This window comes from Blennius ocellaris, assembly GCF_963422515.1.
Source record: "Blennius ocellaris genome assembly, chromosome: 19".
Lineage (NCBI taxonomy): Eukaryota > Metazoa > Chordata > Actinopteri > Blenniiformes > Blenniidae > Blennius > Blennius ocellaris.
In genome coordinates this window covers 9,138,046-9,150,278 of record NC_137668.1, presented here as the reverse complement: position 1 = coordinate 9,150,278, position 12,233 = coordinate 9,138,046, and the positions used below count along the sequence as shown (strand labels likewise).

The 12,233-nt window shown below is 45.4% G+C and overlaps 2 protein-coding genes across 2 annotated transcripts; one reads left to right on the top strand and one right to left on the bottom strand.

Annotated features, from left to right (window-relative positions):
* Nucleotides 1-975: 975 nt before the first annotated feature.
* Nucleotides 976-3,872, top strand: emc9 (ER membrane protein complex subunit 9). The gene is made up of 6 exons (XM_080514734.1): nt 976-1,114; nt 1,292-1,494; nt 1,671-1,747; nt 1,896-1,965; nt 2,065-2,159; nt 2,268-3,872. Exons 2-6 carry the CDS (start codon nt 1,300-1,302, stop codon nt 2,446-2,448), a joined length of 618 nt encoding a protein of 205 aa, XP_080370860.1. The 5' UTR covers nt 976-1,114; nt 1,292-1,299; the 3' UTR covers nt 2,449-3,872.
* Nucleotides 3,873-3,943: 71 nt separating this feature from the next.
* On the bottom strand, nt 3,944-11,942 carry irf9 (interferon regulatory factor 9). Its single transcript, XM_080515317.1, has 10 exons — nt 11,903-11,942; nt 11,464-11,555; nt 9,635-9,757; nt 7,824-8,004; nt 7,308-7,453; nt 6,394-6,445; nt 6,175-6,225; nt 5,693-6,082; nt 5,482-5,597; nt 3,944-4,612 (listed from the first exon to the last, which is right to left on the bottom strand). The coding sequence occupies exons 2-10, from the start codon at nt 11,518-11,520 to the stop codon at nt 4,454-4,456; spliced, it is 1,275 nt and encodes a 424-aa protein (XP_080371443.1). The 5' UTR covers nt 11,521-11,555; nt 11,903-11,942; the 3' UTR covers nt 3,944-4,453.
* Nucleotides 11,943-12,233: the final 291 nt, after the last annotated feature.

The following is a 12,233-nucleotide window of genomic DNA, read 5'->3' as shown; positions in this document are numbered from 1 at the left end:
TTGTCTCTTGGCTGTTTAGGCCCAAGTATAACCTTAAATTCAGGAGAAGAAAATGACTGCTCATTCAAGGTTTAAAGATGAGCTTCTAGTTTGATCAGCATCACCTGGTTCCATAGATTTGCTTTAAGAATGGGTTTTATTGGAGTGTTTCCTGAAAGAAGCATGTATAATATGAAAAGCAACTGTCTGACAGAACCCGGTGGAACTCCATGTTTAACTTCAGTCTGGGCTCAAGTCCACATGAACAAAAACTACTGAAACCGGCTTAGTGCTATATATTTACGCCTGATGGTACATTCCAGTCTGTCATAGGGTATTTGGCACTTTGAAAGAAAATAATTTCATGAACCAGAGCAACACTGGACTGTGAAATGTTTTTATATCATATTTATAGGCATCTTAATGAATTAATGGCACCTTTCAACTTCATATAGCACCAAATACAAGTCATCTCTAGGTGCTTTTAACAGAGAAAAGAGAAAAACCCAACAAATCCCCATGAGCAAGCAGATTTATTTGTGAATGAAAAAGGAAAAAAATTAACCGGAAGAAACCTTTGCAGAAACCAGACTCAGAGGTGGAGGCATTCTGCTGACCAGTTGGGGTGAGGGGATGGAGGAGAGGATAGGGGAGATGGAGAGTGAGAAATGAACCCTGGTTTGGGGAGATGGAGAGAGGTAACATTTGTGTATTCATTTCCATTTTTAATTAGTGACATCTAATTAACTATTTAATAGTGTGTTTGATTTTGGCACCATTAGTCCTCCATACAGATGGAACTGTAACGTTATTTGAATTCATTACAAGAGTCCTCCCGACCAGTAGAGGTCACACTACTGAACCAAATCACAGAACGACTGGAGAAATGATTGACGTTCCATTCTCACCAATCGAAATACAAAAGTTTTAACATTTCAGCCAATCAAATCTCGCGTTACAGTGTAGGGGGAGGGGCTAGAGGGAGCTGCCAGGAAGCTGTGTGTGGCTGTCAGTGAAGCAGCTTATCGACACGCAACTCGTTTAAAGTATTTTCCACGTTAGACTGGAGCATCTGTGAATGAATATCGGCTCCTTCGGGCTCCAACTTGTGATCTAAAGGTCTATTTCCCGTCAGGTAAGCGGATAAATCTCAGCCAGTGTTTGGTTTGCTCGGGTGCTAGTGCCACATGCTAATGCTACATGCTGAACGTGTAGATTTGGTCTTGATGTTTCTCGTGGAAACAGCTGTGTGAGATGTAACCGCGCCTCTGCAACCCGTCCTTGTCCGGGCTTTTTTGTTTTGTTTTTGCAGGAGTCGTCATGGGTGAGGTGGAGCTCTCCTGTCGGGCTTACGTCAAGATGTACCTGCACGCCTGCCTCTTCCCCCGCTGCAGCATCAACGGCCTGCTGCTGTCATCCAGCCCCGCAGGGGGCGCTGTGTGCGTGACGGACTGCGTGCCGCTGCTCCACTCGCACCTGTCTCTGGCTCCCATCACCCAGCTGGCCCTCACACAGGTCAGGTCTGATGGCGCTCAAGCACCTTGTTGAATACAGTATGTTGCTTCATTACGAAGAAAGAGAAAGAGCAAGTGCTATTTCTAAGACGACATCCCAATGTGCAAATACAATTTCAAGAATTTCCCTCATGGATTAATATGTTATATAACCCTAACCCCTTCCTCTCTCTGCAGGTGGACGTGTGGTGTTCACAGACTCAGCAGAGGATTGTGGGATACTATCAAGCCAACGCTTGCGCGTCAGATAACAGGTGAGGGAGTTTTCAAGACCGTGGAAGCTTCTTCCTTCATCTTCCCTCCGGAGTTCATTGCTCAAGATTTGATCAGAGAGCAGTGGAATCCCACCACGTCCTCCCTTTTCCAGTCGTCATTTGTCAGTGACGTCCGTTTCTCTCGCAGCCCGACGCCGTGTGCACTGAAGATAGCCGATAAGATCGCCGAGCAGTTCGACAACGCGGTTTTGTTGATGGTAAGAAACGCCAACGCGGAAAGCCGGAGCGGCCATGCCGGAGGTGGGGAAACAATCGGCTGAATAATTGTCTCGTGTCTCCCCCGTCCCGCCCCGCAGCTGGACGGCAGCAAGATGTCTCCGGACTATCGGGTTCCTCCCATCGTCATGTACGAGCGGAAAGACTCGCGGTGGATCCTCAAAGACAAACACACGTAAGAGTCGAACGGTTGATGGGAGGAGAAAGGCGTGTGATTTAAATTTAAAAAAATACAAAAATTTAACAGCAGTGAGTGATTGTCTCTTGCTTGGCGCCTCTTCAGGATCATGCTGCGGCAGTGGGAGGAGACCCGGGCCATCGCCTCCCAGATGCTGGAGTCGGGCGACCACTCGCTGCTGGTGGACTTCGACAGCCACCTGGACGACATCACACAGGACTGGACCAATCAGAAGCTCAACACCAAGATATCGGAGCTCGCCTCGCCGGCCAACGGGAACATCTAGACGGGAGGAGCGGCGTCCGCTTGAACCCTCCCGCCCTGCTCAAATGTGATTCTTGCTCGTTTTTGTTTTTACACAAACCCACACCTGCTGCACAGACTCCAGGAAGATGTTTGTTTGTTTGTTTTTTTCTCTCCACTGAACGAGAACGTCCGCACATAAATAACATGATATTTCCATCTCGGTACGTCCCTCCAGTCTTCCATCCAGTGTCTCTTCCCACTAATGCAGCGTGTGCCTTGCGGTCCAGCCCGACACCACCCTGCTCTCAAAGGCATCCACCACCACCACCGTTCCATCTCCGCTACCGCTTTGTGCATTTTTAGAGTTTGTGCTTGACAAAGTAACGGAGACAACCCCAGTACGAGGAAACCTGGACTGGACGTGTCCACGCGTTGAAGCTCAGAATGTTTTGTCAGGAGGTTGAAAATGAAAGCCCACAAGCTGTACGTGGGCCTGTGGCGAAATACAAACGACGCTACAGTGTCGTTTACGTTGTTTGTGTGGCTAAGACGGTAACATTCTCCTTTAACCTGCACCATCAACTCTTCTTTTCACTACTTTTTTTATTGTGCACATAAACATAAAGCACAGGTGCAGTTGGTGTTTTTTGTTGGGGTCCAATAATAATAATAATAATAATCATTATTTAGCACAGACCTCTCAAATGTGTTTCCGGACAAGTTTGATCAGCTTTGTAATACAACTAGTCGCCACAAGGTGGTGCAGTGACACGCCTGTAAGATGAGACAAAGAAATCAACCCTCCAGCTGCAAAAACTGTGAGGAAGCAACACAGTTGTTAACTGATATTGCAGCAAACAGGAATATGAAGAAGCCAAGATGATGCACAAGATGGTCTGGGGGGACAAAAAACAAAACAACAAACCATTCTGAGCTTCAGCTTCCTTGTTCTCACCGCGGGAGTTTTTCTACAACGACTTGAATCCGTTTGGTACCACAGCAGCGATAAGGCCCCGCTTACACCACGTTTTTTTCAAGAAACTATGTTTCATTTTGGGTCCGTTGACGTGACGTACTTTTCTGGAAATGTTTGGCCTCCGTCTCCGTGGAAACGGGAGAACACAACTTTTCTGAAGCACGGCCGTCGTAAACGGTAGATGCACAAATAACAACAACGGCGGCCTTCAGAGCGTCATGACTCTCAGTCCATATATCGTCGTCTTCGGCATTTCCGCCGTCGCCGTGTGAATAGACATCATTTCCAAAACTTAAAACATGTCAACGCAAACCTTTTCTGAAACGAAACCCCCCCCCAAAAAAAAACATGTCTTCACTTGAAACGTTGTCGTGTAAACAGGGCCCAGGACACTAACATTATCACTGATCTAAAAATAATTAAAAGTGCACTGAGCGTCTCAGACGGATGATTCCTGATCGGCAGCACGAGACTTTTCCCTTCAAGTGTCCAACCTGCTGCGTTTTGCCTGTGTGACACTTTTTAATGTATTAAAAAAAGATGACTAATAACCCACGTGTGTGTGTGTACAAGCATTTATTTACCGAAAGACGACACATCCAATAAGGACTATTGTTCTCTTCGGCGACTGAGCTACTTCAAGTTAGGATGTCTTCCTTTATCGGAATGGTCATATTTGTATCCGTAGTATAAACAACAGATTTTTAAAGCCTTTCAGACTCGTGATCCTTTAAAACAAAACAAAAAACTAAAAGTGACAACAAAAATAGCATTATAAACTCAGTCCACAGGTTGAGCACCACTTCCATCAAGCGCTTTAGTGTTTACAGAAAACCAACAAATTAATCTTTAAGGTGCATTTACTTTCGCCCGACCAAACCTCGGCATCCATTATCAGTGTGTAACAAGTCCAATTATATAGTGAAGTTTGATTAATCTGTCGTAGCTCTGAAACAGAGAAGAGCTTCCGCGTAACATAAAAGTTCTCATCTTGAAAACGGCACAATGACGTCAGGGAGGAACTTTAAAAAAAAAAAAAAAGACCAACAAAACCTGTCGAGCACAGCGTTCAGGCTGTACCGCAGGCGGTGGCCTCCGGGGGCACCGCCACCAGGCTGAGGGTGATTTCTCCCAGAGGAGACTGACTGGCCAGAGACTGCAGGAAGGAGATGGAGTCTCGGATGGCGCGAGCCTTCTGCACCTGCTTCTCCGCCCAGGGAAGGCTGATCTGCACACAACACACAGTACACACACTGTAACACACACTGTACACACACACTAGTACATATGGTTACATACACTGTAACACACACACTAGTACACGTGGTCACACACACTAGTACATATGTTTACACACACTGTAACACACACTAGTACACATGTTACACACACTGTAACACACACTAGTACACATGGTTACACACTAACACACACACTAGTACACATGGTTACACACTAACACACACACTAGTGCACCTGGTTACACACACTGTAACACACTAACACATGGTTACACACTGTAACACATCCTAGTACACATGGTCACACACACTGTAACACACATGGTTACACACTGTAACACACACACGAGTACATGTGGTTACACACTGTAGCACACACACATTAGTACACATGGTCACACACACTGTAACACACTAGTACACACATGGTTACACACTGTAACACACACACTAGTACATGTGGTTACACACTGTAACCCACACTCGTACACACATGGTTACACACACTGTAATCAAATTATTATTATTTTTCAACTTGGGCCATAATGATCACAGCTAACTAAATAAAGTTTGGGTGTTTTAGTTCGAATGAATGAACTTTTAAATGATCCAAAAAAGTTGTTTTTTTGATAATGTAATTCAATCTATGAGTCTCCGTCGTGGATTTATGACACATAAACTGTAACATCACAGCTTCACTCTTGGTTTGTAGCCGATTCGGAGAAGAAAAAAAAAAGAAAAAGACATTATTCTCATTGTTTTCATTCTCTTTTGTGCTGCTTAAAATGTATTTGCACAAAGACACTCGGCCACTTTGTTGATGGGCGGACGATGTTTGCAAGGATGAATTGTTCACCTGCACGATGATCAGCTTGCTGGACGGGTCCTCCTGGTTCCTCAGCTCCTCCCCGAAACAAAGAGTGATGCTGCACTTTGGAGGCTCGCCGCCGTTCGTCCGGAACTCGTCCAGTTCTGATGTGGGGAGGAAGTGAAGAAGTCGGTGGCTATTTGACAGGAAAAGGGAAACTTTGGGCTCCGTCCCCGACGTTAAAGCCTCCCCGACTCACGCTGCTTGAAGACGTCTTTGCTGAAGAGCATCAGCGGCTCCGCGTTCCTCTCCATCTTGTGCAGGCCCGGGCTGGTGGCGTGCGGCCCCGTCCAGAAGACCCGCCCCTGGCAGAAGCGCTTTCCGTACACGCCCTTCACCAGGGAGGTGAGCAGCACGCCGCGCTCCATGAAGGGCAGCAGCGTGTGGAGGCCCTGCAGCTCGGGGCCCGGCGGCAGCGAGGTGGGGGGCTCCGGCAGCGGGATGCGGGGGAAGCGGCTGCACAGCGCCGCCGGCGTGGAGGGGATGACGGAGGACGGCAGGTACATTATCCGCACGTCGGCGCCCTGGATCACATACCGGAGGACCTCCAGGCCTAAGTAGTGGATGGTGATGCCGAAGGAGTCCTGGACTGGAGAGACAGGGAGACCAAAACCAGTTTGACGAATTGAAAAAAAAAAAAAAGACGACGACAAAAGACACTCCGTACGCGTCGTCGTTTACCGGCTGCGGGGGCGGGGACGTTCTCCTCGATCCGCAAGTCCAACACCGCGTCTGCGAGGGCGAGAACAATACACACAGCGTCGTCAGAGCGAAAGCAGCTTCAAACAGCTCAAGTGTGTGAAGCTGCTGAACAAAAACAAAAAAAAATGCTTTTTTTTTTTCTTTTTGTTTTTTATGCAGGATATTTATTGTAAAGTGATGGAAGTGCCTTGAACTCACCATCGGTCTGTATGAGGTTGCTGTACTGAACACACTGCAGGGGGCTGTCGCTCTGAACACACAGGAAACACAGAGTTGAGGTAGAGGACAACCTCCACAACTGTACGTTTACGTGGAAATGTCTTTGATTCAGGCACTGATGTGATGACTGTCTGAGGAGATTGGTATTCAACAAGACGCCGTGGGTTTGGAACCAGCCGCGGAGCCACGTGTGGATCCCGCATGCTCTCAGGAAGTTATCAACACAATGTGAGTGATGTGACTTTTACATTAACCGATGATGTAAGAGCTCCAAATCCCACTTTGCTGCACGCAGCCTTTCCTGCCTTTCACCTCCAGTGAGTTTCTTGGTCAGACTCGTTTGTTTCGCAGTGATTATGCTGGTTTTCTTTTTGAAATGAGATTGCTGAAGGTGGTCACAACTAAAGTGGTTAAAACAAACGTCTCAAGAGGAATCAAACAGCCGAAGTGACTGAAATAGATTACATTTTTTTAATAATAATCAGAATGCCTCAATAATTCAAAACTGATTTTGAAAAAAATAAATAAACAAGTTGCTGAATATAGCTAAAATAAGTACAAATCAAACAACTAAAAAGGGTTCTAATGATATGAACAAATGTTATTTTTTTTTAAATGCAGACTTTTTTTATCTGTGTTTAAATTTAATTTTAGTGAATTAAACTTTCTATACGTACGCAACATAATTACTTGCTCAAGCGTTCAATTAAACAATAGATAATTTTATTACACTTATCCTAAAGTTTTTGCTTCTTTTTTATGTCTTTCTTAATCTCTTAGTTTGAATGTATTTCATAATCTTGACCCTTTAAATTTGAGATTCTTGACCGCAATTCTTACCCGCAGTACCCCGGTGGTCCTGCGGGGGCGCAGTGGAGATGCAGTGGACTCACCAGTTGTGACGTCGCCTCCTCGGTTTTGATCCGCTGCGGCGGGCTGGCGTCTCCGCTCTCCGAGTCGCTGCTGCTGCTGCTGCGCCGCCGCCTCTTCGACCGCCGGCCGGCTTTTTGTCTGCACTTCTTCTCGGGAAGCGACAAACCTGAAGCACACGGAAAACTTGCGTCAAACATTTGATCATTTGAGCTTCTCAAAAAAAAAACCTTTTTTAAAAAAATAAATAAAAGTAAAGATGCAGAAAAGTGACTCATGGTTTTTTCAGTGTTCGGTCACAACTGAACCTAAACTTGCAATTTTAACCACTTTAACGACCTGAGACTGTTTCTTTAAGAAGATCATCCAGACATTGGATGTTTGAGCCGTCGAGTATAAATCCCTCCTAATTGACCGTGACGGTTTTCTTGCAATTTCCACCAGCGTGTCGGAAGATGCTGCTTTATTATTTAGCTTCCTTCGCTTAACCACGTGAAAGTGCCGTGCATGTTTCGTCGCGCGGCGGCAGGCGTCCTCACCCTGCTCGCTGAGCGGCACGAGGCGGTACACCTTGTACGGCTCCGAGATGTCCAGCTGCGCCCGCTCCATCACCTCCTGGAACTCGGGGCTCTTGTTGAGGGCGCAGCGCAGGCGGGTCTTCCAGTTGGCCGGGTTGTCCTGCGCCCCGTCCGTCAGCTTCCCCTTGAACTCGGCCCAGGCCTGAGAGGTGGGGCGAGAGAGAGAGAGAGAGAGAGAGAGAGGAGAGTCAGAGGGGGCATAAAAACAAACAGCAACACCCACTGGTGGCCCAACGTGGGAACGAACAGCGTTTTCAGTGTTTCTGCCGTTGCCGTGTAAAGTAGGGCCGCAATGAGAGTGTGCCATAACATATTGAAGTCAACATACATTTTAAAAAAAGGCAAACAACAGTCTTTTCTATAGAACTCTTACAAGTGCTTGAATGCACGGGGTATCAAAACCTAATCTCTCACAGCTGACTCGGCATTTGCATGCCGATGTCGCGATTGCAAACTCTGACGTATGAAAATGTCCCGTTTGTTCCTGCTTCAGTGAATTAGATATGTCAAGATCTGCCTTCAGAAGTGACTCACACGTTGACCAGAGTTTAGTCTTCGTCCCGCTGGCGGAAACCCTTTCAGTCAACGTTTACAGCGTCTCAACCAACGGAATGTGTCGTTTGGCTTCCTGCCTGCCGGGTGAGAGCAGGAAGGACTCAAGAGCGCCCCCCGGTGTTTCCCGGAGCAGGGAAATGAAGCGGGACTAAATGTGAAAAAGAAACACTATTTCGTGCTCCTGGCCCCTGCAGCTTCAAGCCGCGACGCTGTTTTCAACAGACTTTGGCCCAATCCCAATTCTCTTTTGTACCCCTCCGCCTCCGCCTCCAAAACGAGGGCAAAGGCAAAGGGATACAAGTTTCAGCCCTTAGATTTGGCCCCTCTCGCTCCGTCTCACAGTTATGACATCATAATACGGCGCCGTTATATCAGCAGAGCTGAACCACGGATGTTTGTTGATTTTCCAGCAGGAGCGTCGTCACGCCGTCCCAAATTCAACGTGTCGCAGCAGCTTGGCTGCTTTGTTTCGTTTTCCGCCGTTCCACCATCAAGGATAAGAAATAGATGGAGACGTGGATTACTTCAGTTTTTTGCGCTGTATTTGGACTTCAGAAATATTTCCTCATTCACCATGTGAAAGCAGAGGAGCTTCCTCGTTTGCTCGGGGCTCCCTGTTTTCAAAACACCCATATTGGAAGACTTTGGAACTATGAAGTGTAATAATAAAATGTTATAAACACGGTCTCTACCAAACAAATACACACGGAAGCTCCATACGGCAGAGCTACTGCCGCTCTTACTAGTATAAAACACAACAGGTTTATATAACTTTAGAAGCGTATATATGTGAAATGCGAGTCCTTCGGCGCCATGTCCTCATACCCCTCTGTTTAAAGTGTGCATCTGTAAAAGCTCTGTTTCGAGGGGTGAATAGCCCTTTGCCTTGGCACAGTAGTGAAATGGGACACCCCTCAGACTCGTGAACGCGCATTTCAAAGGGGTAGAGGGGTCAAATGAAGGGCTAAGGGGGAGAATTGAGACGCAGCCTTACAATTCGAGGTCCGGCACCATTCATTCCCACGTATTTTGCAGATAAAAAAACATTTACTGACACGTCGCATCTCTTACTCTAACCTGCGCTTGACCCTTGGATACGCTCCAGACGACTGCAGCCACTCGCCACATCGTCCACCAATGACCAAACGCACCATTTTTGGGTAACAATAGAAAAATAAGAGCTACACACACAAACACGGGTGTGTGTTTTTTTTTACCTTAAAGATGGCGGCGTCCTCGTCCTTGCGGAAGTCCTGTTTCCCGGCGTGTTTCCATGGGATACGAAACCTGGTTTTGGAGTCGTCGTCCCACACCAGCCCCGGGTATTTACCACTGCTGACCTGAAACCAGACGGAACACACGCGTTAAAGGGGCTCATTCTTCTCCACACGTGTGTGTGTGACTTCATTACAAACATAAACAACAGCGCCAGCTGGTGGCCTACGCCGTTTTTAAAGCATTCCCGTTTGAGTGACTCACTGCACCCTCCTGTGGTTAAAAGCGGTATTACAAGACACGTGGCTTCAGCGTCAGCATCTATAAGATTATTACTTGTAATCAGTTTAATCACACGATTTATAAGCTGTGTTTATCTTCAGTTTAATGTTTTGTTGCTCAGAGAAGTAACATTGTCCTCTGGAGTAGCAGGGAAGGAAAACAATTATAATAATTTGATAAGATAACAAAAACGGCACCACCTGTAAAAAGATCTCACAATGTGTCCAAACACTTCTTCACCTTCTTCCACCTGAATCCTTATCATTCTGTTAATTCTCCACATGAGCACGCATCTTTCTGCTGGTGGCGCCTGCTTGTAAAAACTAGACTCGGAAAATCCGTGCGGCAAAAATAAATCAACATTGAAGCGAGATCTGGAAGGAGTTACAGTGATTCACTGGCTCATGTGAGATTGTTGCAACACAAACCACGAGGAAGTCCAAATGAGATGGAAAGCAGATGGAGGAAGAGGCAACGAAAGCACAATTCTGTTGATATGTAAATAGAGTCGGAAGTAAACTTTGCTGGAGGCTTGATTAAAAAACAACAACATTTAGATGTAAATTATTCGCCATTAAATGGGTTAAAGATTTGACTTTTTCTAAATTTAGACAATTTACTGTTTTATTTTTATTTTTTTTGTTTAATGTGATTTTGAATTAAATTTGTTTTTGGCTGTAAAACACAAGTGATTTGAGGATGCTACTTTTGTTTTTTTGTTTTTTAAATAAAATATAAACCAGTTATTTGCCTGCATGTCTTTGAAAGATGCTCCAGCTGATATGTAACCTTATGATGAGCTACTGTTGAGCGGCTGATGCCTAATAGAGGCTTTTTACAATCTATAAAAGACAATTTAAAACATACAAAGAAATAATTTTAAGTACAATACATGTTTTCACACCATCAGATGACTGAAACTCACTTTGAAACTACATTTCCTACATAATAACACACACTGAAGAAACCTGAACCTCCATTCTAACCTACAGGATTATTATTATTAGATTAACAGCACAACTAAACAAATCAAACAATGGTGGTCGATTAAAAGTGGATGTAAACACACCTGTTGGCTTAAACAATGAATGGAAATGACAAACTGAAGCCACAGGCAACGTTTACTTGGGGCTATATCACAAGAAGAATGACGTCAGATGTTGTCGCTGTAATTGTGACTCCATTAAAAACCCATTAAACACATTTCCTTCACATTCCTAAAGATCAGTACAAAGTTATACCGAGTTGTGTTTTGGTGGGGAAAAATCGTTTTGTAATAACGCATTTCAAATCAAACACGAGACCAACTTTGTTGAGACGAATGGATTATAGCATTTCATTGAAATAAAGACAATAAAGGTTGCATTTGAGGAATTCAGTGGGTGTGGGTGGTTACTGGAGGGCGGATACGGCGAGTGCTGTGATCGCAGTATGCTGAGTAATCCACTTTGATTACTTGTTTCTCTTTCCGTCTCTCTCTCGCACGCGCACACACACACCCACCCACCCCCCACCGACACCCACACACACACAAATTAAACACTCTTACCTGCTCGACCATCCAGGCACGCAATCTGCGAGTGGAACGCATTTTCCCCGCTGCCATCACTCCGTTAACGATAAGACGTCAACACGCACAAACTTAAGAAAAAAACAAACCAAAAGTAGTGAATACAAAAGAATACAACACATATTCTCCTATAATGGATGTAAAAATGGACAACAACACAGTGAACGAGCGTAAAAGTCATATTAAAGCCTCGCGTTTGCAGATCTGAGAAACACACACGCGCAAACACACAGTTCTCGCAGTAAACAAGAGAAAAAAAGCGCTCCCACAAACACGCTCCGTTTCAGAAAACGAGTGGAACAAAACGATCTCTGGCTCGGCGGTTCTTTTTATTTTTTTTTGTAATTATTTTTAAGAACGAATCAGATTTAGAGGTAAAAGGTGTCGATAAGAGGAAGTGGCTTGAAGTTTCGCTAACCTCGCTGCCTGGTGTCGCTCCTCTCCTCCGGCCGTGCGCACTGACGCTCCTCCGCGACGCGCGCGCCGCGCTCACAACAGGCGCTCCTCTTCCCAGAAGTCACGTGATTTCACTGAAGAAAAAAAAACTCTCCCTCGGACGTCCACCAGAGGGCGACAGCCCCAACTCACGTTATTAAAACGATGATAAATAATAATCTAACAATAATCATGATAATAACGATAGCAATGATAATAATGGCAGTTTTATGCGAGGCTGCGATCAGTCTGCAATAAAATTAACTTTTTTTTTTTTTTTTTTTATCAATCTGTTGTGAAAAGTGCAGTGTTTT